The sequence below is a fragment of the Cuculus canorus genome, chromosome 6 (genome assembly GCF_017976375.1).
Source record: "Cuculus canorus isolate bCucCan1 chromosome 6, bCucCan1.pri, whole genome shotgun sequence".
Taxonomy (NCBI): Eukaryota; Metazoa; Chordata; class Aves; order Cuculiformes; family Cuculidae; genus Cuculus; species Cuculus canorus.
Window position 1 is genome coordinate 27,124,370 of NC_071406.1, and position 27,975 is coordinate 27,152,344.

At 42.5% G+C, this 27,975-nt stretch overlaps 2 protein-coding genes across 4 annotated transcripts in view; both read left to right on the forward strand.

Annotated features, from left to right (window-relative positions):
* The first annotated feature begins 10 nt into the window (after positions 1-10).
* C6H2orf80 (chromosome 6 C2orf80 homolog) lies at positions 11-9,021 on the forward strand. Its single transcript, XM_054069845.1, is given in 14 exon segments — positions 11-133; positions 284-422; positions 1,635-1,830; positions 2,498-2,574; positions 3,425-3,506; positions 3,993-4,120; positions 4,228-4,314; positions 4,751-4,829; positions 7,465-7,552; positions 7,712-7,718; positions 8,132-8,187; positions 8,190-8,236; positions 8,937-8,965; positions 8,967-9,021. Coding segments are annotated over 11 exon segments (699 nt in total). The 5' UTR covers positions 11-133; positions 284-422; positions 1,635-1,830; positions 2,498-2,533.
* Positions 9,022-24,587: 15,566 nt separating this feature from the next.
* Positions 24,588-27,975, forward strand: part of NBEAL1 (neurobeachin like 1) — an 86,681-nt gene continuing 83,293 nt past the window's right edge. For all 3 annotated transcript variants that reach the window (XR_008450366.1, XM_054069824.1, XM_054069825.1), the window contains exon 1: positions 24,588-24,958. Coding sequence is in view for 2 of the 3 variants with exons in the window: in XM_054069824.1 (XP_053925799.1) it covers positions 24,908-24,958 (51 nt within the window). In the remaining variant the exon portion in view is untranslated. The remainder of the gene's footprint in view (positions 24,959-27,975) is intronic.

Here is a 27,975-nt window from a genome sequence, read left to right on the forward strand (position 1 = left end):
TTGGAAGGACAGTCTCTGCTTATGTGTCCTTCTGTTCCACAATTGAAACATTTATTAGTGTTCTGATTAATTTGCTCAGCGAGAACTGAGCTTCAGTTCCAACATGTTGACATACTTTAATACATTCTCTGAGGTCAGTCACTTTTCCTTTTATTGGTTTTAGTGCTATTTGACAGTCACTGTGTTTTCAAAAGCCAATTGAAATATCAAGGCTTTAGTGGCTTCAGGGTTATCTACTTGCCTTGTAATCGCCCCTTGCCATCTATCTATAAATGTCATATAGGGCTCCCGAGAACCTTGTCTTCCTGTTGCAAAAGATCATTTGGGTTGTTGAGAGTCAGGCACTCATTTCCATGCGGCTACAGCAATACATGAGACTTGTTCAAAAACTCATCTATCAAGGGCTATTTGTGCTTGTATAGGTATGTATTGTCCTGTACCTGTTAGCATATCCTGATGAATTGGTATTCCCGCGGTCAAATTGTCCATCCCTTGCTCTGCTACTAAATCATTATATTCTAATTGCCAAACAGCATATTGCACTGAGGTTAATATTGTCTTCATTAATATTTTCCAATGCCATGGTGTTATTATACATGCCGTAGCTACTGCCTCTGTTATTCCTACAGTGAATGCATTTTGTGCTCCATTGTCCGTAACAGATTTTTTTAAGCTCTATGAAAACTTGGTACGGCAAAGTTTCATAAACTGTAGGCCAGTATAACAGGGAAGGCAAAACTAAAATCACCCTCTTTCATAGCTTCTTCTGTACACTTTTGCATTACTGATTTTACCTCTGTCAACTCCTCTGTAAAGGGATTAGTAGGAGCCATGGGCAGTGTAGGAGTTGACGGCGGTGGAGGCGAGGTTTTCTACAAAGCAGGAGGGGATAATGGATGGTATAAGTCTGATTCATCCTGCAAATTAACGGGCCCAGGACTAAAAGGGTCTTCAGTCTCGTAATCTGAAGGTCATGAGTTCTATCCTCACACAGAGCACCAATCTGCAGCGATGAAGGAGACGTAGACCTTGTAGTTTTCTCTAAGCATATTCTTTTAATCAGCACAGCATACAGGAGTCAAATTAAGAAAATAACACTGGCTTCTCTCATTCAGGCAGATCCTCATACAGCTCTTTGGTTCCCAAAATAAAGAGAGAAACAGGATGATTTAGGTTTTGTCTATTTCACACTCTCGTGATTGTTTTCAGTCCAATCTCTGATCCACTTATTCCCAGGAGGTTTTTTCCAGCCTGGCCTTCTCACATATTCAAGATTCATTATCCCATGTGTTGAATTTGGAACACCTGGTCTTTTTAATAATGTTTATTATAATATGCTTGGTACCAACTTCACGCTTTATCTTAGTCCCAATGAATCTTCCTTATACTTGGTGTTGCTCCCACAGCTGATAGTTTCTTTTCTAAGCAGTTAGATCCATCAGAAAACCTAGTGAATTGTCTCCACCTCCCTTATTAGCAAGTCTTCTATGTTTCCAAGTAGCCACTCAGCAGTGAAATTCAATGCCTAGAAGCGTAAAAGGATCATGCCGCTTGAAACTGATAACCCAGCCTAAGAAGTGCAGGTTTAACCTCTTCTCTGTGGTTTGTTTTTTCTTTCTTTTAATTTCTCTCAGCTCAGCAGCATTGTTTCCAAGCAAGAGGAGAAAGCTGCAGTCCTGTGTAAAGCCATAGTCTAACTTCCTGGGCACACTAACTGAGTGGCAGAGACAAGAAAGGAACAGCAACATCAAGACGGAATACCTCCTCATAGATACTGAAGTCAGAGTCTCTAAACCCAGATTCTGAGGCCTGTTCCAAGAGTTGACACAGGTAGTGTTTGAGTTCTCGTGTATATGTGTGGGAGAGACAATAGGGGGGCAATATCCAGTAACACTGAGAGCTTAGTAGGTATGTCATTACATTGTATATTATGGAGCAGCGGAGTGAACCACGCACTTCGATTTTACAACAAATCTGTGGGCCAGGTGCTGGCTGCTCTCTTTCCTGTGCCCTATCAGGCCAGCTGTTACCTCATCTCTTCCAGCCTGTGCTCCTCCCAGTCCATCCTCTCTTTGTACCACATAGATCTGATTAATAGACGCACAATGGGAAGAGCAAGCCATGTGCTAAGAAACTCAGAAGCAGCAGCAGGTGAATAGATTGCATTATATGAGAGAATACATATAAGAGAGAATGTACATCACAGTGATGGGGATGCAAGCAGCCTGCAAGCTGACATTCGAGATTGATGCTCATCTTAAATGGGCTCATTCTTCTCATTTCTCATTAACAAACTCCTTACCCTCACTCTCAGTACTGTGCATGTTGTCTTCTCTTTCTTGACTAGATTTTTCTCAGCTTCTTTTGCAATCCTGCCTAGGAAATGGTTTGGGCCAGATTTCTGTACGGGTCTCCAAGTGTTCCATAATCCTCATCTAGGATTCAGACTTGCTCATTGACAGAGATACTTGGTAGCATGCACATTTGTCTCTCCTAGATCCCATGGAGCTTATGTTACAGTGACAGCTAGAGCATGGAAAGAAAACACCTGAAGAAAGAGATTGAAAAACTCCTGTAAGTAGGAACTGCCCACACCTGCCTTCATTGCAGTTGAGATGGACTTGTTTTCATTGCAAAGGGTTGTATGAACTAGCTGAATAACAACTGTAAAACCTTAGTCTTGCTGGAAAGTATGAACAAGCTCCTTTGAGATGCTTTTCATTTCCTTACATGCAGCCTGCAGTGTGAGACCTGACTGCGTATGTGACCACAGAGATGTCACAGCTGAGAAATTGCTCTGTGTCAGTGGGAGTGACCAGGCAGGTGCAGAGTTCCTCCTTGCCATGCAGTCAGTGCAGCTGCTATCTGTAAGGGGTCTCCTAGTTCATGAAGCAGTATCTCATGCTCTTTGATGTAGGAGTGTCTTGCAAACAAGTCCTAAGGGATGTAAGCAGTGTCCCCTGTGCTCCATACAAGTCCTGTGCTCATCTTCCCTAGGACTGCTCGCATGGCTCAGTAATATTTAGTCTGAGGAAGATTGTAGAATCAGACTTCTTGTGAATGAGAAGAACAAGCACCAGCGAAAGCATGTCTTTCAGTCTCTTGTCTGTACAGTGAAATCCTTCTGTGAGTCCCCAGACTTTAAATACTTGATTCATATTTGTACTTCTTCCTATATTTTGGAGCCTTTGGGGAAGACAGCGGTGTGGTTTGAGGGAAGCTAAGATTAGCAGCAATGCAGAAAACAAACAATTTTACTACTTAGAAGGTGTCTGTGAGAAATCCTGCTGCAAATTCCCAGCCATGAATTGTAAGAAATTTATCCCGGGTCTTGCAACTAGCTTTAGAGTAGTCTAGTAACATCTCTTGTGTACTGGATTACTTAGAACTGGTTGTAATTTGGAGTTAACTTTTTTACTTTAAGTGGAGATTATGTTGACATCAAACTATGAGAAAATGAATTTGATCCAAGAGGACAAAGGCATTCCACCTTTCTACATGACATGGTAATTGCCAGACTCTTCTTGCTTCCTATCCTCTTTACCTGCATGGCTGCTGAAAACTCTGAATGATGGTGGTTTGGTACAGCTAAATAACCTATTCCTACAATAACCAATAAAGGACCATTATTGAAATGAGCATCTAAAGCGATTGGCTGTGAATAACACCCAGGTGTAACATACACAGGATAATTAAAATTTTTGCTGATTTTTCAGCAAGACAAAGCTCATCCACAAGGGACATTTGATAAAGTTCAAATCAACTAGCCAAAACGAATTCTTCACAAACTAAAGCTTTCTGTGCATAACAAAACGTCTTTCAGCTAGGATGAGAAAGTCTTCCTGGGTGTGTTTAACACCCTTCAAACCTCATCAAGTGGCATACAACTGGTGAGATACCCAGTGTAGTTGAGGAAACACTGGGCTCCAGCTCACGTTTCCCTTCATTTCTGTGGTCTGTCTGTCATCCCTCAGTAAAACAAAACACAGAAGTGTCTCCTGTCTTTCCAACTCCACTACAACTTAGCCTTCAGTGTAGCTTTGCTGTGGCTAAGTGACTTGGGTGTTCAGACTGCAGTACAAGAAAGAAAATGTGAATATTGCAAAGCTAAGGCCCTGCTGTTGCACTGAGTTACACCAGTGTGAAAATGGAGTAAAAGCAGCAGTGAATCAAGCCCAGAACTACTTTTTGCAGGCTAATAATCTTCTTGTTCAAAACATTATACAGGAATTTTGCAGCTCGCAACCAATACATGCATCCCAACCAAATTGAGAGAGAAGCTATGATATTATCTTCATATACTGGAATGTTAATATGCATATACTGGTAAGGCCAAGAAAGATAGCAATATCTTTTGTTCTATGGCATCTGTCTAGAAATACTCACAGTATCCTGGATGACTTTGTTAACTGAAAGCACAGTATACAGACAATGCAAATATTACAAATCTGTCTCATTTTTATCTGGTAGCCATTAAATTTTGCTCAACCTTAGAAAAAGATTAGGCAGTTTCAATAGGTGGCCCTATGTGTGTATAGGTTATTTACCTTGCCTCACCAAAGGGCAAAATGATGAGCAATTTTCAGGACCAGATCTCAATAGATTTGTACTAGCACCATGGAAAAATATTAGAGTTCACATGAAAGCTGTTTCAGAGATCAAAGGAAGGGGATATGAGCTGGATTTCATACATTCACTTTAATGAATACTGCTTCTGAGAGCTGAACTTCTCTTTTTGCCTGTCTTCACAGAACAGCATTCTTATTGAAGAGATCTTTGACATTTCCAGCGTGAGGCCCTCAGCAACACACTGGCAGAGTTCTGCAAATGTGAGTGATCTGTTAGTTTTTCAGCACCTCTAATAGGGATCTGAGTCAAGATCTTTCTTACCTGTAGTGACCTGATCCAGCATGTAATGCATTGGACTGGCATTCTGGGAATGTGATCCACATGTGGATTATTTCTTTTCTCACTCAGAGTAAATACTATTGAACTATTCTGTTCTCACCTCTGCCACTACAGCCTAGAGCCTTTTGAGTGACCTTTCAGCATCATAATAAGGTGTTATGTCCATGATGCACTTACCAAGAACACTCCTCGTTTCCTAGATGGGCCGTCATAACCTTCATTCTTGAACTAACTCTGCCTTGGGATAAGAGTTGGGTACATATGATTCTCCTTCCACATCTCTCTCTTCCTCTAGCTAGTTGCCTGGGTACACAGCATGGAGTGTTTCCTGCTGCATAAGGGTGTAATGCATTTGGATCCTGCAATATCTGTGCCTTTAAAAAATATGTTACATTTTAAACTCAAGTCATTTGCCCTTTTTGGTTTTGCCTCATTAGTACTAGCAAACTAGCTCCAGCCTTCTCCCTTTGAACACAGCAACAAGCCGAACTATTTACCTCCTCCTCTACCTTATGGTGCACTGGGGAGAGGCAAGAAAAGGGCAGTCCAACTACTCATAACCACACTAAAATGTAAATCCAGCTCCTAGGCCTTTGGCATAGTGCTTTTCAGAGGAGCATTCCCATCAGTGTGCTGTGATTACCACAGAGGTGGTGTGGGGAAGGAGGCTGTACAAGCCTGAGGAGGTATAGCCTGCTTCGCAAGAGCTTTGCCTCTGTTCAGAGCAAGTTTTTCTAGCAGCACATCTTCAGCCTTATAAGTGTAATTGCCCTTTAAAAAATAGGGGAGGTATTATAAGCTTTAATTCATTAATCAAGTCACAAGAAAGCATTCAGTATAGCCCAGCTATTTAACGAAAGAGCATTTGTGCTGCAATACATATGTTTTATTTTCAGTAACACAGTCCTTATTGATGTTTCCCGAGCAATCATTAAAGGTGCTGTGGGGTTGTAATCAGACTGTAATAGATGTAATTCGCAGTGTTTCTGGTGCACTTAATTTCTTTTCCCTCAGTCATGCTTAGCCGTACAGTTAATGGTGGACTGCCACCCAGTGTCCAGAAAGGGCTAGAGCTACACCCCAGATCCGTTACACACATCAGAACAGCCTTGACATATCTCTTAGCTGAATTTCCTCATGTCAAGAACTAGAAGTGCCACTTAGATGCCATGTAGGGGATCTTTCTCTCTGCTCCTAAGGTGAGTGGGTAGATCAGCTCTCCCTCCTTTTGCTGTGAACATTACATGTATATTTTTACTGTCATGCTCCTCATGGGCAGGAATCCTCTTCTTTCCAACTCAGGATACTTTTTAGAAATCTCCATTTTGAGTGCACGCCATACACTGCAGGACTGATGTTTTCTTCAGAATTTTTGAGCTACTCATGCTATTTCCCATGGTGGTTTTTGTTATTGTTTTGGGTTTTTTTTTTCGGCGGGGCGTGTGTGTAGTGTTTTCTAGCTTTGTTTTATATTCCAATGTTATGCAAGCAGAGACAAAGAAAGAACAGAAACAGTCTTTCTGTTCATTTGGTGATACACTTGCCTAGATCCTGTCCCTAGTAGGCTCAGAGATATTTCCTTGATGGTCATGAGGTACAGAGCTACATAACTTACAAAATTTTCTGAAGAGGAAGGAAAGCCATTGTTATCATGATGTCCAGTTTCTCTTTCAGCCAACCACAATGCTTAATTTTAATCATGGGCTTAAGATCATTCCCATTCTAAACAAAAGGAATGGAAATGCTTTGCTGAATTTGGAAACTAAGGGTAATTTATTTTGCAAAGCCCTAATTAGTTTAAGGGGTTAAAGCTACTGTTTTCATTAACAGTAACACTTGGAGCACAGCTTATGCCTCCTTAAGAGTCCTAGACTCAAAGAGCTGGAATCCAGCCCATCTCAAATTTAATTTTTTGTGGATCTCAGGTTTGATCTCAGCCCCCCATCACCCTTTCCCATCAAAGTAAAATGGTAGAGATTCCTATTATCCCCCATCTCTTTTGAGAACTTGGCTTAGATCTCCTTGAAAATCAAGCATTACCTTTACTAAGATATATAGATACACAGGGAGCCTAAGTCACATCTTAGTGGGATTTAGAATCCACAAGATTTCTAGTTCATGAGACAGGACATCCTTGCCTGAGATGGATGTAGTCATTGCTATCCTGACTGCCTGCTGCTTCTCAGAGTTTCCTAATCCACTGTCCAGACATTTCAGGAGCTGCTATATGAACAATTGATCAGCCACAGGCTGTCCACCTGGATGTTATGGAAGACCACAATCCGCAGGCTGCACCAGTACATTCAGGGCTATAAAATGCAGCAGTTCAGCTACTGTGTGGACAAAAGAAATGCCTGGGCAGTGGGGATGGATGCTTTAAGAAGCTGGCTGAGCCAAGCAGCCAGGACAAAAACTGCCAGAAAAGCTGTGTTCATTTATCCGTCAGGACCTCTGAAGCAGTTCTCTTACCTTCTGGTGAACACAAAAGAGTACAACAATGTGGCTTGGCACATAATTTCTGCCGCCATACTAATCTATAAATTGTTATCTTCCCAGGACCACTGGATTCAAACTTCCAAGCTCTCCCTGCATCCATTTGCCATGCTGACTGCCTCTGAAGATGCAGAGTATGCCTGGAAAAAAAGTGAGTGCATTTCATCCCAAGTCCCATAAGGCCAGGGCAGGGGGAGACAGGACAGCGGCACCTTTCCCAGCAGAGCCACTGACTTACAGCCTGTTGAGCTCCAGCCACTGCACATAGCAAGGATAGTGTAAACCTCAGTCTGTGCCTATTTTCTTGAAGGGAGGACGTACAGGTGTTTTCTCATTGTAGCCTAGAAATAGTATCTAGCTAAGTTCCTGAGGTTCATAACAGTTGCAAAAGGAGCATTATCCTCAAGTTGAGGTAGAAAATAAATTATATATTTCTAGTAGAATCAGCCTTCATGTCTAAAAATCACTTGTTTGTTCTTAAAGATTTTTCCAAAGGTCAATTATGCTACTGGCTAGTGGAAGAGCCACCCCCACCCCATTCTCCCCTTCCCTGCTTCTTCTCCAAGTGCAGCAAAAAGTGATTGTAATTTCAAGAGCATTAGAGAATTTTAAACTGGGACCTTTTACCTCCAACCATATATTGCAACTGATCCCATGCAGTAGGTCTGTAAACCAGCCCAGTGTCACTCTGTAAGCCCCAGATGATATGAGGCTCTTTCTCCCTCCCAAGGCATGAAGCTGCGTCATATCAAAAGACCAACTCTTGTTCATCAAGGAGAGCTAAAAAGAACAGCAAGTAACAGGACTCGCCAGAGGAAAGCAGCAAGTTGACAAAGTAAGTCTGAAGAATTCGCACAAGCCAGTAAAACTGTTTTTGCAACACAAGCACTGAATGTCACAGCTAGGGCAGCACATCAGACCAGCCAGAGCACACAAAGCCTTTCTTGTCTGCCCTTCTCAACAATCTTTAGCATGAGATGTTTCATAGTAGTACTAATTTATAATATAGTGTCAATCCTAAACTGGACTGTCACAGCAACTGTATCATGCCTTGGCAGGAGGTGTCACTCACGAGCTAGAGTCAACTCCAATAATACTCAAAATACACATGGAAGGCACTCTTCTGGATAATATCACTGCAAAACACATTCACTACTATCACTTTTAGGTTTTGAAAAACAGTATTCAACTGTTATTTTAAATGAACAAAAACCTGACCACGTAAAAAACCCCAGTAGTGTCAGATTAGCCTAGCATGTACGTTAATTAGGCTCTGCCTCTCTAGTTGTCCATGATTTGCTAAAACCTATTGTTTGCTGCAGCTCCACTAAGCAGGAGAGTTAAGAAAACATTCGTTGTGGCAGCAGCAGTGCTGGATTTCATTGAGTAAAGGGGCTCTCCCACAGCCCTGAGTTTAATGTGCATCACGTGTCACACAGCAGGAGAGAAGCTGATCTGCCATGCAGCCCCCATGTTTCTTGATGGATTCACCACTGCATGCTGTGCTTATGCTTATTAACATTGGCATCCTGCAGGGAGCTACAGAAGCAAAACAAGGAATCTCTGGAGAAGGCGGGAACAGATACAAAAGCAAGGGATGCAAAGGAAGCAAAGACATAACAAAGACCTAGCCTTCACGTACATCACTTAGCTGTAGGTGAATTAACTGATGTCTTCTGCCTTAACTCTAGAAATACATTTGCAGCTTGTGTTTGTGTTTTGGGTTTTGTTTTTTAAATCTTAGCAGTCGTTCGCTCCTTCCTTCCTTCCTTCCTTCCTTCCTTCCTTCCTTCCTTCCTTCCTTCCTTCCTTCCTTCCTTCCTTCCTTCCTTCCCACCCCTTATACTGACGTTGCCTCCTCTTCCCTTTGCCACTTCTCTCCTGCTTCCCTGCCAGTGTGTTGGAAGCTTACATTTTCCCAGTGCATCCCTACTGCTTCTCAACTCGACATGCCACCTTTATAGAGCCAAAGAGAGGACGCAGCACTCCAGAAATCAGGGAGTACACACTTCCCCTTGTCCACAGTGCTGTGCAATGCCCACACATGATCCAGAGTGGGGCAGGAATGAGCTTCACTGCATGTGACATGAGGGTTGTGCCTCACAGGACTGATCCCATTTTCTTCAGCTTTCTCCTTTAGCCATCCTGCTTTCTTACTTCCTTAAAGGACTAAGCTAATGAAACAGCTTCTCCCTGCAGTGCCTGTGTAGCACTGAAGTCTAGCTGTCTTGTATTTCCCATTTGTAGGACTCTGTATCTTTGTATGTCCATGCTGCGCTGCCCAAGAGCACTAGATGGGCTATCACAACCTTCTTTTACTAACTCTACCTTGGGATAAGAGTTGGGTACATATGGTTCTCTTTCCATATCCCTCTCTGTCTCTGGCTGGAAACCTGGTTACACAGCACAGAGACTCTATAGAAGACTTATTACTTAATTCCATAGTCCTACCTCTGCTCTATGGCCTGTGTTCACACGTCTGCCCCACCACATTCAGCACAGGTTCATTCCTGGAGCTCATAGCATCCACCAGCTTCTAAACAGAGGCCTCTGTTCTTGTAAACAAACTCAGCAGAGCAGGAGACAGCAGCCAGTGCCAGGACCTGAGCAAACTTCATTCCAACTCAACCAGCATCAGCCTGACTGACCCCTTAAAAGCCAAAGTAGAGATAAATTGTACTTTGAAATGAGGTCATTACAAGAGAGGAGGAGGGGATATTGCTGCTGAGCACGTGAGTAGAACAATGGCAAGGGGGTGGTTAAGATTAAACAGCTAGAGAGAGATTAACATCTCATGACTGATTTTTGTTCAGTGACCTGCAATAAAATAAACAGTAAGACTTTAACAAATAGGTGATTAGCCATGTTATTCCAGTACTGGTTTTGCTATTAAGAGTACTGCCGTGGTCTTCACTTTTTATTGGCTAATACTTCCTGGTTGTTACAGATAAGGCTGGTGGAGTTAAAAGGAGTGAGCAACAGAAATCTAGTTATGCTAATAAGCATAAAAGCAGTGTTTCACTTTTCACAGTGCAAGTACTTGCCCCTTTGCTACTCGCTCCCCTGTTGGTCGGCTGCTGCCTAGTTGTCTGCACACAAAAATCAAGCCCGGTAGGCCAGATGGTATCTCAGAGACATTTGCTGTTCACATGTACAATGGAAGTCATTTTCAGACAGCCAAAATCAGGGAGCTGAAAGGTGCTTGTAGAAGTGTGAACAATGGGATTGGTGAATGACAGCCTTCTGCCACCTTGACTGAAAGTTCTTCCCTTCCTGAGCTGTATTGTCTCCTGAATAAAAGAAAGGCTTTGGCAGATCAGTTAGCCAGGATAACTTCAAGCTCTTTTCTGTGGTACACAAAAAGCAGTGGACATAGTTCAGAGCTCAGAGGAGATTCAGAGTCACAAATTTGTTCTACAGGACCTCTGACCTGGTTAGAGGTGCTCCAAACAGGAACTAGCTGAAACTGGCTCCAAAAAGGAGTTTGATTGCAGCAAAGGAAAGTCAGAGAGAAGACCAGCTGCCAAATTCTGCACAGATTCTCACCAGGTCACACGCTGTTACAGAGGTGATCTGCCAGGTCCTTGCACACAGGTATTCCCACTGCCAGGGCTAAACACAGTCCATTTATGTGAAGCAAATATGTGGTGTTGTTGCCAGACATTCAAGGCCAGACTTCATGGCCTTTCACGGGGACTTGCATTAACATCCATTGTTCAAAGAACTCATGTGCAATCCATACAGCAATAACTGTTTCCCTACATCATTCATCATACCAAAGATCTACCCACCAGTTTGCCTTACAGTTGGACTTTATCTCAAGGGTCTCTTCCAACCTAAGTGACTCTATGATTCTATACACAAGGGATTACACTTTGAAATAGAGTTAGATGTGACATTAAAGCACTGTGACAACTTTGCACCAACTTCCTGTATAGAGGAATGCTCACACTGCCTGTTGCAAGTTCCATTGAGTCCCAGCAAGCAACCTATCCAGCCTGCAGACAAAAATCAAGCCCAGAACAGTGTACTTACAATTACAGCAACAATACATCAAGGCAAATACAACAGTCAAGCAAACATGATGACATGGAAGTCCAACAGGATGAAGGCAGGTGGTAGAAGTAACCCAGAAAGCTTGGAAGAATAGAGCTTAATATACTAAAGAGGACATGTAACCCTCCTGTTTGGAAATGTTTGAATGCACCTTAGCCTGTGTTATTTAATAAGGATACAGTTAAAATCAGTATCGGTGAAGTGGTTTGTGATAGAAGAATGTGAAGGGAGAGGCTTCATATTCCCCCTGTCTGTTTCCTCAGAGAATACTCTTTTTCTTCCCCTTCTTGCTACAACACTGGCATCCCTTTTCTTTGGCCAGAGACCTTGTAAGCAAAGCTGCACTCCAGTAAGTCTCCCAAACCTCCCTCTGTTCTCTCTCCTTACAGCCGCAAACACTCATTTGTTCCATGGAGGTGGAGACTATGTAGTTGCAAAGAGAGATCTTTCAAATAAATTAGATCTACAAAGGTGTTCATCTGCATGCCAAGTTAACTGACGAATCATGTTGACAATGCCTCTACATGCTTCAGTGAGTTTCCCCAAATACATAATATTGTAAATCTGATTTTGGAGTGCAGTATTTTCTTTTGATCTGAAGCCTCACCTACTGGTGATATAAGACATTTGTATAACCAGCTTTGTGTATTCCATGAAGCAGTTTGGTTTTGAGAGTCTAAGATTTAGGCTCAAGAAAATGACAATCAGAATAAACAAGTCATGGTTTGTTCCAGCCCTGCACCAAACAAGAAAAAAGCAACAGAGGAAAAGTTCCGAAATGGAGCAATGCTGTTTCTGTAACTGAGGTTCTTTATTGTTATAGCACTCTCTCTGCTTCAGTGTTGAACAACAAACCTTTGTAGCTCCAGACAGAGAGCAACTTGAATGTAATGAAGCTTCCTCCTTTTGAATTCCTAAAACAGATTTTCAAAGGGAAAAAAGTGAACAAACTGACCCCAACTGATTTACAGTGTTAGCCAGTAAATGACACAGACTGATAAACATCTACCAAGAACCATTTGATTCCAACCTTTTTAGTCTTCAGGGATGCAGCAGTTAACTACACACCAGGAAGGGACTGAAATTTTTAATCACCACTTCCTCCCACGTCTGTGCTAAATAGAAGGGATTAGTAGGCAAAAGCTAACACCACCATGTGAAATGGAGACTTTTCCTGTTTCTAGGATAAAGAGAGTAACAAAGTATTGAAATGGAAGCAAAGTTCATTGGCTCTCACAAAAGAAAAAATTGAACAAATACCATGGGACAAATGGGCATTGCAGAATTCTGTTTCCTACAAGACTCAGCTCTATCACCAAGCGGAGCTCCAAGGCCAAATGTTGGAGCTCACTGATAACTGCCTATCAGCGCCAGGTTACATCTATCTCCCTGACATCTGCTTCCTCAACGTTTTAGGTGGTTCTTGGATCTTGTATGAAATGTCCAACTTTAGGGGCTGACAGTATTTACTGAAACCTAGGGAAGGCAAAAGATTCCTTGACTAGGGTGCAGTGAATGCCAAAATTGTCTCTTTGCAGAGGCTGGCTGACATGCACTGAGTTATTGCTCCCACGCTAAATAAACAGTGAATGCATTCCAAAATCCTTGTTCAAATGAATGTTCCTTCAGTACTACAAACAAATTACATTTCTGCAGTCCAGAGGGAAATCCAATTTCTCTCACGTTTTAGGGGCTGAGAGGGAATACTTTAAAAAATATTCACAATTATCCAGCTGTTCCACGGTACAGGATAATTTAAAGAACTGTTTCAGGTCCGGCTGCATATTGCTAACCCTGGTAAGCATAGAACTCAGTCATTACTTCACTGGATATAGCTATTAATAGGAAGGTCTGATTCTTTCATCTAAATTTTCCCCATTTATACAAGTCTTGATCTCAGAATAGATTCCAGTTCTATATCTACCAGGGCAATATGCAGTTTGACTTTTAACAGTTATTTAAATTATCACGTACTGTGGAACGGAAAAGTAAGTCCTGTTAATATTTATATCCAGTGAAGTACTGACTGAGGAGGAAAAGGATAGAAAGATGCAAAGAAAATCAGAAAAAAGGTGAACACCGTATATGGCATCAAATTCTTCACACAAAAAAAGCTCCTCTGCGCTACCACTGGTCCAACAAACTTTACAGTCTTCTCTCAGATGATTCTTCCAGAAAGACTTTTTCCAGATCCTTAAATCACACCACCTTTATACGGCATGTTTTAATGAACTGTTTATGTTAATGAACTGAAGATGTTTAATTTGTGTTAACCACCCTACCTCTAAGTAACTTCAGAGCTGCACTGATATGCTGCAGCAGGAGATTGAGCCAAATCCATCAATTGCCAGGCTATTCTGCATGCAAAGGGAATTAAATAACCATCCACCAGTGTGGATTAGAAACAGGACAACATCTTGTTGTGCTGAAAGAAGTCTATTGCAGAATTAATTATCATTCAAGTAATCATGTATGTGCCTACTAATCATCACTGAACCCTGTGCCAGTAGGCACTCTGTGCAACAATGAATGAAAGCTATAATAAAATACAACAAAACACAGTTAAAGGCTTTCACATCTTAACATACCTCTTCTCATTTAAGTAGGAGGGTCTAGATATTTTTTTTCAAGGCGTAGTTAGGCAAACATACTACTGCTCTTCAGCAAAGTGCTGGAGACTTCTGGAAAGAGAAAGCAGCACAGAGAGCACAGAATTATTAGGACACTCCGCAACATTATCTAGTATACTTTAATTTTAAATCTGGGCTTTAAATGGTAGGCTTTGGTTTTGTTTTGTCTAGTAAATATTCTGATAATATAGTCCTTGAATAAAACCAAGCAGTTCCTAGAGCAGTGAGGTAGACTGCTTAAAACTCACATCTCCACTTGCTAATGTCAGAGACCTCATTTAGCCATTATTTCACTCTCACATGACCCATCAGCAATAGCCTGTTAGTGATCCTCACCAGCCTTTCCCTGACAACACTGGAGAGGAAAATAGAACTACTCTTTGCCCTTCTCGTCCTTTCTTTTGTACATGGGACACTACCTCTGCCTTCCTGCTTGTCCTTTACTGCACAAAGCACACTATTCAGCTGCTGCAATTGTCTGGTGTGTGTAAGAACACCATGCTTCATCCAGAGAGAAACGGAGCATGAACAATTCAGCTCTCCAGGCAGAGGTGTGAAAATGCATGTTTCCTCTTGCTCACAAATGCCTAATATTGTGCATTTATAGGAACTGCACGGTGTAAGTAATACATATGTTAGCATGCTTAGGTTACCATGCTAACCCAGCTTCGCAGAATGCCACAGCAGTTCAAGCACAGTATTTACTTGCCTCCTTAGAATAGGGAACCAAAATATTTCTTTTGCCTTCATGAAGACCACAGTAAAGAGAAAACAGACCGTCTCCCTAGATGGCAATTAACATACGCCTATGTACTCCAACAAAGTATCTAGTTCAATTAGTGCAACTGAGAAATATGGCTATGTAGTGATGTGGAGGCTAAATGCCAGCATTCCTTTGGCCAAAGGCAAGAACGAACAGAAATACTATCCAGTGATAAGAACAATAGTTAGGATGTCTGGATTCTTAACTCTGCTACTTCTAGAGTTTGGGTGGGTCATAAACCTCTCTAAGTTTCTCCACCTGAGACGGGAATGGTGGTGGCAATTCCTGGTTTTCAAGGAGCACTGAAAGGTTTTGCTTGCTTCTGTTTGCAAATGCTCAGAGAATCTCAAGCAGATGTTAAGGACAAGAGTGACAGAGGAAGGGAGAGGTGGGAATTCACAGCATAGAAATTTTTGCTAACAAGTCTTCTAGTTTCCTGCAGCTTGTTTTATGTTTGGTAGCAGACACTGCAGTTGCTGGTAAGCAGGGTATGTTTCTCTACCCAAACACTCATTGCTATTTTCAGATTATCCTTACATTTTAGTTTTTCTGCAGTGCAAAAGCAGTCAATTTCCATGTAAAAGCAGCTGTCATAACAGCATACTAGTTGAGGGAAGTTGGAACAGATGCAAATAACCAGACTCCTCAGATCATGGATATCATTTGGCTAACAAGATATTTTGGCTCTGGAGTTTAAGACCAACCCACAGCCCTTGCTGCAGTGCACAGCCCATCTGTGGCATAGGGTCTTGGGAGGATTCAAGGAGAAGCTGGAGGAGTAGTTGGAAGACAAATCCACTGAGTGTTATTAACCAGAGAGAAGTAACCTCCTGCTGAGGAAACCTCTTGAGCTGAGGTCTTGAAGTTTGAACCAAGTATCATACATATTTGCTTCATATCTACCATTCTCTCAGTGCCTCCTCATGGTTGTGGTTGCTGCCAAGTTAGTCAACTAGTCAGATCGCTGCTCTAATTGATGGTGGCTACTCTATGTTTGTAGCTACAATAAGGAATTCACATGTCGCTGCCCCTACTCTGTTCTCTCAAGTTCCAAACTTCATCATCCAGCCCAGTGGCCCCTGTATTGGACTATGAAGGACCATACGGGATCCAAAAGACAAGCCAGCTCCACAGAGCAAGCATGATCACAGAAAGAACAACAACAAAAAAAAGAGTGTAAGTCTTATGACTCTATTGAAGATCTTTGAGAAATGCAAGCACAGGCCTGCATATAGCAGTTGTTCCTGTAAGTGAATTCAATTTGCTTAGCGTAACCATCAGAAAGAAGTTAACTTTTGATCCAGACAAAGCATAGAGGTATTCAGAAGCAACTTAAATTCACAATCTTCCCTTAGTTTGCTTTCACTGTTAAAGGCTACAATTTTCTGGCTGAAGAAGCACCTCCAAGAGAGACTGACAGGAGTGATACCATTTATAAAACCGATTAGAAGCACAACTAGAGCTGTATAAAGACAGGCCAGCTAAAGATCTACCCCTGAAGTTTTGTAGCTTCATTAAATCACCATACAAGACTCAGGGAGAGACAAATGCAAGAAAGCACAAACATGTAGCGTTTTGGTTGAACAAGAAGCCAGTGAGATAAAAAGATCCATATTGATCCATGCAGTATGAGCAGGAAATACAAAAATGTGGCACTGCATGTGATAGGATTTTGTGAAGATTAGTTCAAAGGTGGATGTGGAGGAAGAGAAAAAAGAAGGCAAGCAGGAGAGAAAGGAATGGTCAGTAGGAAAAAAACCCAGCTTATAAAGAAATTTTTAAAATTCCAGAAGAACAACTCAAAACTGTGCTGTTTCCTTTTTCTTTGAAAAACAGTCTTGGAATTTATATTTATATTTTTTTCTTTCACATAGAAACATTTCCTTGATGTTATAATACTGGTTTGTACTTGTAATTACCAGACTGAATGGAAAATTCTTAAAAGGCCTGAGCTAGCACTGGTAGCGCAAAACTTTTACTCAGGTTACCTTCCATTGCTCAGGTGAAACAAACTGAGAAAAAAAGTTTCTGCTAGAACTCAAAGAAGATCAGAGCAGAGTAACTTTATCTAAATAGCTCCAGAGTACATCAGCTTCAGCCTGCCCTTCCAATAAATTCAAAACAGCTCTGAACAAGGTTGCCTGTGGCTCAGACTTCTAAAGACCATGGAAATATATTGATTGACTGAGAATTGCACTACACCATATCAAATAAGGGCCCAAATGAACACAACTCTGAGCATCTTTGGGATTAATAAGATCAGACTGAAAACTCACCACAATATTCTTCCTAAACAATATTTTTTTTTAAGTTCAACTGCAATTAAAGTGTCTTTGAGTGAAGAAAGTACTATGCTGTTGTATTTGCCTCAGTTGCTCATACCTGAGCTCCAAAATCTGTAATCTTCAAGTAAAACATTTCCCTGTGCAGGTTTAAAAAGGCTTTCCTCTGCATTAAAAAAGTGGTATCCATCCTTTAACTTCTAGTCTTTTTACCTATGAACTCTGAATTACTTCTAATACAGAATTTCAGCAGTGAAGCTTGGATGGATATGAACATCCATTACCATGCATTTTGATTACATTATTTTCTCTCTCATACACAAACTTTTACTGCTAAAGGAAAGAGACAGCAATGCTTGGTCTGAAGGTTTTTGAAAACAAGGACAGTTTTTATCAGCATACTGTGAAAATGGTTTTACAGTACCGTGGGAATCCATATGTGTTAAAAACCCTTTGTCTCATATCATCAGAGAACAGAGACAGATGAAAAATGAAATAACATGAAACAATTCTGCTGCAGCATTTCCAGCACTTTTGATGGCACATGTTCTATCAGTAAAAAAACCAGAAATATTTCTTGACCTACCCTTTACTCTGATCCTCTGCTTACAGACAGTAACAATAAAGTTAGTACCCCACAAACTACTACTGCTGTCTTTCGTTTAGAGAATGACAATAGAGGAAGGGAGGGGAAAAAAAACATTCATTCTCTTTACTGAGCAAAAAAATCTCTCTTATCCTGTTCCTGTGGTTGCAGCACCACGCATTCTATATAAAGGAGTGATGACTCCTCCTGCATGCTGTGGTCTTGCTGTTAAACCCTAGCAAAAATGGCAAAGGTAAGAAGAGCTGAGTGAATGGAGCACTGACAAACCACTTAGCACATGCATAGTTCTTTGTAGGCAAGTATGCTTGCAAACATTGTTTGTTGGTCTACCAATAAATTAGCAGTGAGGAAACCTCGAGGGGTTGTTTTATTGCCTAGCTCTTTGATACGTTTCCTGAAGAAAGCCTATAGCGTACGTGGAAGCTTTCAAATGGAGGTACTGTATACCAAACTTGCAGCTGTAACACTAGATTACTAAGACAAAGCAAGGCATTTACAGTATTTACCATCTTTATTAATAAGGATTATTTCTGTCAATGACTATTTGTAATGCTACAGATATCAAAATAAATCTTCAGTTGCTTATTCAGGCCATGATGAAAAAGACAGCCGTGGTGCCCAATAGTTCCTACTGCCATTTGGCACTATGTCCAGATTTCTGTGCAGGACTGCACCAATCCTGCTCTGGCTCAGGGCCCACACTATTCTATTCTGTTTCACAAGGACCTCACACTGTTTTGTAGACAGGAACTCAAGTTGACCCTCTGCAGCACAGAGAAGTAGCAACTTTCTCTAGAGTCTGGGGTTAGAAACCAGAAGAGAGACCAATTATGTTAAAGCCTACAATCCATTCACTGTTCAAGTGGGCCCCTACAAGTCTAATACACACATTAGCAGCACACTGTTTATACAGCACTGCAGGATCTTTAAAACTCTGCTTTCAAGTTTTATAACACCAGCCATCATTCAGGTCTCTATACCCTTTCTGTGTCAGGAGTTGGGCTAGTAGAGTCCCTGGAGGATTCAAAAGGGCAGAGCCTTGGTTTCACATCCCATTCAGAAGCAAGCACTGTGCTGCAGCCAACATCTAACTTCTGGGAGGCTACAGTGCTGGCATTTTGCAAGAATCCTCCCCCCTCTAGCAGCAGCTGGAGCTTTCCTAAGCCCATTTCCCCTTAGTTACTTCCCTTCATTTGCATTCTTCCCAAACCAAGAGGAGTCAGGCCCAAGCTGCTATAGCCGGCATTCTTGGGACAACCTTACCCTGTGAGCTGAGAGGGAATTCATTTCAGACAGACCACCAGAGACTCCTAACACCTACACATCCTTAAACTCTGGCTGCTGCCATGTTTGTTTGGTTTTTTACCTGACACAGTGATTGCTTTCAAGAGCCACGCTACAGATCCAGATCTGCTGAGCACTGGAACATAATGAAATCATTCACTAAACAACTTCTTAACTAAAGCAGAATGATTTGAAGTGCAAGTATGGCAACTTCACTAAACACTGGCAATAAGAGGGTGGAAAGCAAGGGATGGCTTACCTTGATTGAAATCAGTTTTGGTGAAAGAAGGAGAATGCTTTCACAATGCAATCTTGCACAAAACGACTGTTAAAGTTGTTAAGATGTCCTTGAGCATCTGCAAAACAGAGATAGCATGAGTCTACACACGCTAGCTCTAGCATAGCTAACCTAAATGAGAGCAGAGGAGAGGGGCAGTTCTAAGCCTGAACACACATCCACAAATCTTTACTGGCTGCTAGAGCTTATAAGAACCTCAGCAAACCAAAGCGTACAGACGCATACTATATATTTAATCTGCAAGAGTCTTAAAAATGTATCTCACCCAGGAACATTCCTAACACAGCTGCAAACTTAAGGCCTGTGGTCAGGAAGCCTATGCTACAGAAAATGAGCAGAAGCAATCAAGTCACTGCCTGGGCCTTTTACAGCAGGGAGTTATTATATTGAAGCCCCCGTGGAAACAAGCTGAAAGGACAGAGAGAGACAAAACCACCCACCACAGTCCCAGGCTACCCTGGGGTAAATTCCTTCCTCATTTTAAGTCTGGTGAATCGCTTACACATATATGAAAGCAGATACGAAAGCAGAGAAGCCAGGGGCCATAGGGACTTAATGATTTTAGCCAGACCATCACCTCCCAGATTCAGCTGTGGCCAGTCTCCAACAACACTTTGAAAGAAAACAACTAAAAACCCTAGATGCCAGCTTATGTGTTAAGGGGCAAAGAAATTCCTTCCCATTTACAAATTTTTCAAACAACTAACAAGCCCTAAACTACCTGGAGTACAATGTGAATGTGGTGACATTAGGAAGATTAAACTCTAATTAGGTTTGCTGAACAATGGAACAATTGCACACCCATTTTGTGCACTCATAGCCAGAGAAACTCAAGGCAAGCTGATCCTGTGCTACCCTCAGCAAAATACCATCTCAGAGGCCTTGGTGTCTTGCAAGGGCCAGATTGATCCTTTCTAAAAGCCACACCAAATGCAAATTCTCACTCCATTCCTCAGCTGCTGTTGCTCTGTTCTCTCACACACTTCTTGAATATATTATGACAGAGGCATTACCACCATTGCTGATGGGCTCAGCATTGGGCAGCAGCGGGTCCAACTTGGAGCCAGCTGGTGTTATCTCTACTGAAAATAGTGGAAGCTTCCAGCAGCTTCTCACAGAAGCCATACCTGTAGACCCCCTGCTACCAAAACCTTGCCACACAAACACAATATAAATGTCTAAAAATGAGCATCCACAGAGTCCTATTTCTTTACATACAGCAAAATGTTCTGTTGATAGCAGGAATTTTACTCTCAGCTGTCAAAGTCACTTGCTTACTTAGAAGGTAAATATTAGTCCTTGCTTCTGTGCAAGGGTCTATTTGTAAAGGAAGATAAAAGAGTTGAGAAGTAGATTAATTTCTAAGCATATTTCAGGTTTTCATTGTTAGTAAACAAAGCATTATCCCTAAGACATCATGCAAAACCTCAGATAAAAGCTTTGCCATAGTCCTATCTCAGTATGAATTTTGCTGGCCTCGGGCATGATCTCAAGAGAAGCCCTGGAGCCAAACAACAGGCTTGAGAGTATCTGAAAGTCAGATACAGATTTCTGTCTTTTTAATTTGTTTCTACAGAAAATAAGTACAGCTTAAGAAAAGCATTACTATAAGGCGTGTGTTTTTTCCTGTCACTTCAGACATCCCTACACTTAAAGCTGCAGCCCAATGCAGCCCACTCCTTTGTTGAATCTCTCCTTAACCACAAATTCATGACTTCTCCCTACCCACACCCACTCTGTTACCTGAACTTACTGAGTGACAAATTCAGTCGACAGTAAGATGACTGAGTTACTAATATACCACTAAAGGGAGATAAAGTACAAAACCACAAGTAATAAAAGAAATATGAGAAACAACCCCTGTCATAAACAGACAGTTACCACAAGAGAGCAGCTAAGGGACAATGAAATACAAATGAACACTGCCTGCCTGGCTATTTAAGGTTCATGAAACAATTGGTACATAATTATGGAAGGTGATGAAAAGTCTAATAAATAGCTTTCACAGCTGGACCGATCCATAAACATTCACATTTTAAAGTACTCACATATAGCTGGTAAAGCTCATTTCTTTGACTCCCGTATCCTTAACTGAGTGTTTATGAAGCTAAGTACGCTGAAACATAAATTCACCTAGAATTACGCTACATCGATGGGGATGAAGCTGTAGCCCACCTTTCTCCGCTAACCTCTTTCCTTATTTCTCATTTGCATGTGAGAAGAAATCATAGTGAATACTGAATGTCTGTACCAACAAGGAGAGACTAAACCTGACCTATGCCCTCTGATGCAGACATCCAAAATCTACCTTAACAACTTTACAGTTAGCTAGCTACCTGGCCTAGGAAAACCTCTAGAAGGTCAGACCAGGAGACCACTCATCCTGTATGCCAGCAGAAGAGCCTATCCTGTTGCAAAACACTAATGCTTTACTTTCCCTCCTATATAAGGCAAGAACTGCCTATTCAAGCAGCAGTGATTTCCTAGGCCTACTGGGATAACTATTCACTATAACTCTAGCAGAAATGAAAATGGCTGCTTTATAGTCTGGAAGCATCTTAACTACATGGGCAGCAGAACTTAGCAAGGGAGAAATTGCCTTTTCCTATCAGAGGATGGGGTTTTTTGCTTCACTAGAGCCTATTGCAGGACTTCTGTAACGTGGGAGTTGTTGCTGCCACTTGCAAAAGTCAGTAATGCAGGAGAGCAGAGCAGTATCTCAAGGAAGGATTGGCATTTGTACATGGCTTTGGTTGGGCCTAGCATCCTCAAAGGGAGCAAGTTGTAAGAAAAGTTTGAAATAGGCTTTTGTTTAGTCCAGAAAACGCTGTTAGAAGATGTGATAAAACCTTGTACCTCAAAAAGCGTGTTACAAAGAGCTTAATTTTCCCATATTATAGCGTAAGGGACAAATAGCAATGGTTTGCATTTGCTTCAATGGCAATGCAGGTCAGCTGTTAGGGAGCAGCTCCTAGCAGTAACTCAAGCCCTGAGCTAAACCCCTCAGGGAAGAGGCAGCGTCTCTTCCATTCCTCAAACCTGTTCACAGAGAGGGGTCCAGCATGGTTTTAAGCATAGCAGATCCTGCCCTGGGAACAGAGTTGAACTCAGAGCTCTTGTTTTTTTCTTGATGGAAAAAATTATGTCGCAGCCTCAAGGAGGGAGACTATTGTGGCTAGCAGTAACTACCAGAGCACATGCATCAGTCGACTAAAAATAATTTTACAGACTCATTTTTGTCAATGTCCCTCCATCTGTGCTAGGAACTATGTTTAGAAACTGCAGTAAAAGATACTTCTCCCACTCCCGCACTGCTGATCCACATGATACAACACTGAGCACAGTCTATCTCTTAAATTTCTCTCGGGAAACTTCACTGGTCTTCTAAAAGCAAGACCAATATGCAAATGTGTTTTGCAGGCACCAATCTTAGACTGTCCTTGGGCTCTTAGTGACATCCATTGCTAGCAACTTTTTATGCAGCAGATAATATGATGATACTGCATGGTCGATGCCTTTGCAAAGGATTTCCAAACCTTGCATTAAACCATTGCAGTGGTGTGGAAATCCCCTGCAAAAGAATCAGCTGTGGAACAGATGGCAATAAATGCTTCATCATGTGAAGTTATATGAGATTTACCCAGGTGAGGAGATAAACCAGTGGCAGAAGGTTGACGGTTCTCCCAGCAAACTGGGGAGAAGGCCTAGGTCTCCTTAAATTTCCTTCTCCCTGATTTAGAGACCAACACAACATTAATTTCCAGACCCACCTTCCAAGGGAGCAGACAGAGATGGAGGGAAGCCTGCTTCCAAGGGAGTGCCCTCCAAGTCAGGCTAAAACGATGATGTTGTTGAATGAGCAGGAGTTCGCTGGAGGGCCAGCGTACTACCAGTATGCTTGGGAAGAGCCGCATTAGCAAGCTGAGGAATGTCTTTCCACATCTCTCCTTTAGAAATCTATTTCAGGAGTGTTTCCAGTCCTACGCAAGCTCTGCATGCGAGGCACGGGCTGCTTTAAGGCGGTAGCAGATTGTATGTGTGTATAAACCCACATTCCTTGGGTGACACGGCTGGCCTCTTGGGACCCTATGGCAAATGCATGTGTGGGTTTGATAACGTTTCTAAAAGCAGTACAGAGGTTTCCTGAGGTGCTCTGTCCTGCAAGGACTGGGAATGCAGGTCCTTTTACAGCCAGACTCCTCTCGAGGCTGAAGGGCATGAGTATTGATCATAGAATGGTGGAATCATGGAATCATAGAATAATTCGGGTTGGAAGGGACCTTAAAGATAATCTAGTTCCACCTCCCCTGCCATGGGATCATCTTTGTAGCCCTCCACTGGACCCGTTCCAACAGCTCCATAGCCTTCTTATATTGAGGATTCCAGAACTGGACAGAATGCTCCAGGTGGGGTCTTGCAAGAGAGGAACAGAGGGCAGAATTATAGAATTGTAGAGTGGTTTGGGTTGGAAGGGGCCTGAGCTGGAACGGGTCCAGAGAAGGGCTACAAAGATGATCAGAGGGCTGGAGCACCTCCCATACAGGGACAGGCTGAGAGAGCTGGGGTTGTTCAGCCTGGAGAAGGCTCTAAGGAGATCTTATAGAGACCTTCCAGTACCTGAAAGGGGCTACAAGAAATCTGGAGAGGGACTACTCATAAAGGCTTGTAGCAATAGGACAAAGGGCAATGGGTATGAACCAGAGAGGGGCAGATTTAGATTAGACATAAGGAATAATATCTTCACCATGAGAGTGGTGAGGCACTGGCACAGGTTGCCCAGGGAAGCTGTGGCTGCCCCATCCCTGGAAGTGTTCAAGCCCAGGCTGGATGGGGCCTTGGGCAGCCTGGTCTGGCGGGGTGTCCCCGCCCATGGCAGGGGGTTGGAACTGGATGGGCTTTAAGATCCCTTCTAACCTAAACCATTCTGTGATTCTATGAGTCTATGATCATCCAGTTCCAACTCCCCTCCCCAGGCAGGGACACCTCCCACCAGGCTGCTCAAGGCCCCATCCAACCTAGCCTTGAACACCTGCAGGGATGGGGCAGCCACAGCTTCCCTAAGCAACCTGTGCCAGAGCCTCACCACCCTCATCAAGCAGAATACCCTCCCCACGCCTCGCTCATCCTCCCACCCACCCCGCAGGCCTTGCTGTCCCCGAGGCGAGCCACCTCCCCTGGGCCTCGCCAGGCCCCGCCCCAAGATGGCGCCCCCGCCCCGGGGCGGTGCTAGGCTTGGGGCGCGGGGCGGGGCGGGCGATGTGGCGAGGCCCGGGCGGCTCCGCGGGGTGAGGCCGCAGGTCGGGTCTGCGGGACGGGCGCGATTCCCGTGGGCTCTGCGGGCTGCGAGCGGGGGTTTGTCCCTCCTTCCCTCCGCCGAGGGCCTGAAGGGTGCGATTTGGCTTTCCGAGAGCGGGGTGGACATGCCGGAGCGCCGCCCGTGCTGCGCCGCCTGCTACCCGGACAGGAGGGGCTGAGCCCCGCCGCTTCTCGGGCTGCGATCGAAATAACAGAGCGAAAACTGCGGAAAGAGCAGGAACGGAGTATGGTAGGATCCTGAATGCAGTTGTCGTCGCGGAGGTGAAAGGCATGGCATCCCGGGAGCGGCTGTACGAGCTGTGGATGCTGTACTGCAGCAAGGCGAGTGCCGGGCGCGGGCTGCTGCGGGGCTTCCCCCTCCTCTGCTGGAACTCAGCCCTTTAAAATACGTTTGTGACACCTTTTAACACCTTTGGGTTTCGTTTTTTTATTCTTAGAAGTTGCAGTAGCTCCTGTAAGGATATAACTGTACTTCTCGGACTGCTCAGAACCTCGTTTCTTGCTTTTGCTGTTTGGGTTGGGCTTTTTTGCCTGTGAGGTGTCACTTGCTCATTTTTCATGTTATTGTAGCTGCATCTTTTAACTACGTGAATGCCTGTGTTCACAGAATGCTTTGTTTTGTAGGGCTGTGGCATTAAGATGTATTGTATTCATTTAATCCACTGCTGCCTGGTATTTAGCTTTATCCTTATTGTTTTCTGTACAGCTCCAGTTTCATTTAAACTGTATTAGCCGAAGCCTTCCCAAAGACCACATTTATTAAGTTACTCCTTAGTCTTCCTTTGCTGGTTATCACCATAACATCTAAGTATGCCATTAATAGTAATGAGTTTCCTTCACCTGGCGGGAACGTTATTAAAGTGCTGGCCTGTATCCCTTTGCATGTTACAGTGTAAAAGCTTTTCATATATTTAAAGCCCAGGTCCTAATCGCTGCCGGTAGTACTGAGTTTGGACACAAACTGGATAGCAGATTATTTAAATAGATCCGTAAATAAGGAACATACAAAAAAAACCTGTAAAGGCAGGGTAAAGAACTGGCCTTCTGTCATACAGGAACTCTGTGACAGTGGCAGGGATGGCTTTTGGTGGCCTTATTCTCTGTTTTTGTTTTGCCTTTTCACTTTGCTGTCTCATGCTTTATATGTATTACGGTTTCTTTAAGTTTTCAAACCAGTAGGGCACTAAGGGTAGAAGAAACATTCTTGTTCTTTTTTCCCAGTTCATTTCTAGAGAAGGCCCGTCCCAAGAGCATACAGTGTGGGATTTTAAGTACAGACCATCTTAACAGCCAAGTGCAGAAAGCAATTGCTTAACTTCGCATAAAGCAATCTTAATTTTAGCTTTCCTTGATTTTTGCGGGTGCTAGTTTGCAACCCTAATGTTCTGTATGTAACTAAAAATAGTGCAACCATAACAGCATGATATGACTTCTTACTGCTACCCACTTGGGTCATCTGTTGAGTTGAAACATTTGTATGGACCTGTGCCATTTAAACTAATGCGGTAATGCCGATGGCAGTAGGAAATGGACTAGCCCTGGAGGAGGTGGATGTTTTGCCAGTGAGTTCATCAATATGAGAAGTACAAAGACACTTGGAACAGACTCCAAGAATCTAGGCTTTCCTCAGCTTTGGGAGACGTGGGACTGCAGAGATGAGACAGGTTCTGAATTTCTTCCTTCAGAGACAGTCGATTGTCTCTTTCCTCCTTACGTCTTTATAAAATTATTTTGTCTATCTTGTACCTTTTCCCTCTTTGCTCAAGCCTTTCATTCAGATTGTATGTTTTCTATCTCCATGTTGTCTGCATGCTAGCAGGAAGTTTGCATAAATAAAGGAGTTGTGCTAGTTAAAAATGTAGTTTAGGTCACTAAGAGGTTGTTCTGTTGCATTATGAGAATAGTGCATACGCAAGCACTTAGGTGGTGGGGGATAGACTGTTTAAAAAAAAAAAAATTATATACCCAGTCTCCATGAGCTGTTGGTGACTTTTTGCAATCTTTTTATTCAGGGCCCATATATTAAGGGTAATTAGGTGGATTCGTGTGTTGATAAGTACTTGTTCTTAAGTAGAAAAAAAAATTGTTTAAAATAGGTTGTCTTTAAAATTTGAAGGCAACTACAGTGATTTTTCAAAAAGTGCTAGACACCAAAGTGGTTTTTTCCTTCTTTCTCTCTCTCAACTGGTTCAGGTTAAAATGATATCTCATTCTGCATGAGGCAGGCATCCAGGGTAATGGTGTTTCATCTTGGATTGTTTGGTGAAGTTAAGAACAACTGAAGAAGCTAGGTCTTAGGATGTAAAATATCGTGAAACCTTAACGCAAATTAGATTGTTCAGTCATGTACTGAAAACATCTGTGTGCTGTACTTTGTTTTTCTTGGAGTCTCTAGCGCATGGGGAGGTGTAGCAGTAAATAATTACCAGTGACAGGATAGAATGGTTTAGGGAGAAGTCTCTTTATACCTGGGGCTGCCTAGTGAAGTGTAGTATCATATCATGTGTGCTGCACTGTCATGACTTTTTTGGAGCTGACATCCTGGAAAGGAAAGAAAGGCAACTTTTCCAAGCTACAAAAACTGTGGGAGAGTCACAGGTGAGTAAGGTGGGAATTTGTTGTGCCACGAGTCCCGGAGATGTGGCTTTTACAGCCTTGATAGCTAAAGAAATAGTGAAATCTAAACTTTTTTCTGTGTGATGCTCGAGATTCCTAAGAAGTAGCCTTGTTTGGCTTTTTTGTTTCTTTAAAGATTATGCCTGGGTGGCCTCAAAAGGTTATTTTTGGTTGCTATTCAGTGGCTTTTCATCTGGCAGTTTCTAATCTAAGGCTGGAGTTTGGATTTTTGTTTCTTACTTCTGTTCTCCAAAAAGCTGTCTTGTAGGATAGTAGCTACGAGATTACCGTCTGTTGTTTAAGTTGCCCAATGAAAGTAGTTGCTACAAATGATTTATAATGCTTCTGGTGTTGCATAGAAGCAGTTTAAAAATTCATTAAATGTAGTGAAGTTTAGATTTGAGTCACTATGGTTGTATCACAGCATTGTATTGTTAATAGTCTGAGCTGTTTCTGCCTTGGGTTTTTTGGTTTTTTTTAAAATGATGATGTCAAACTTTATGTGAAGAGAACATTGTTAAGGCTGCAACTTGCTGGCATATACTTTCTTGATTTTTCCATTTTTTTTCTATTAACGCACAATGCTGTTAATCACTTGAATATTGAGATGGGTGTAAGCTGCTGTCCTCTTATCTAAATGTAGAAATGTGTGCTATTTAAGATAATTGAATTGTGTGTAGGATAGGTAACACAGGTCCTTCCTACAGAAGTCATTGGGAAGA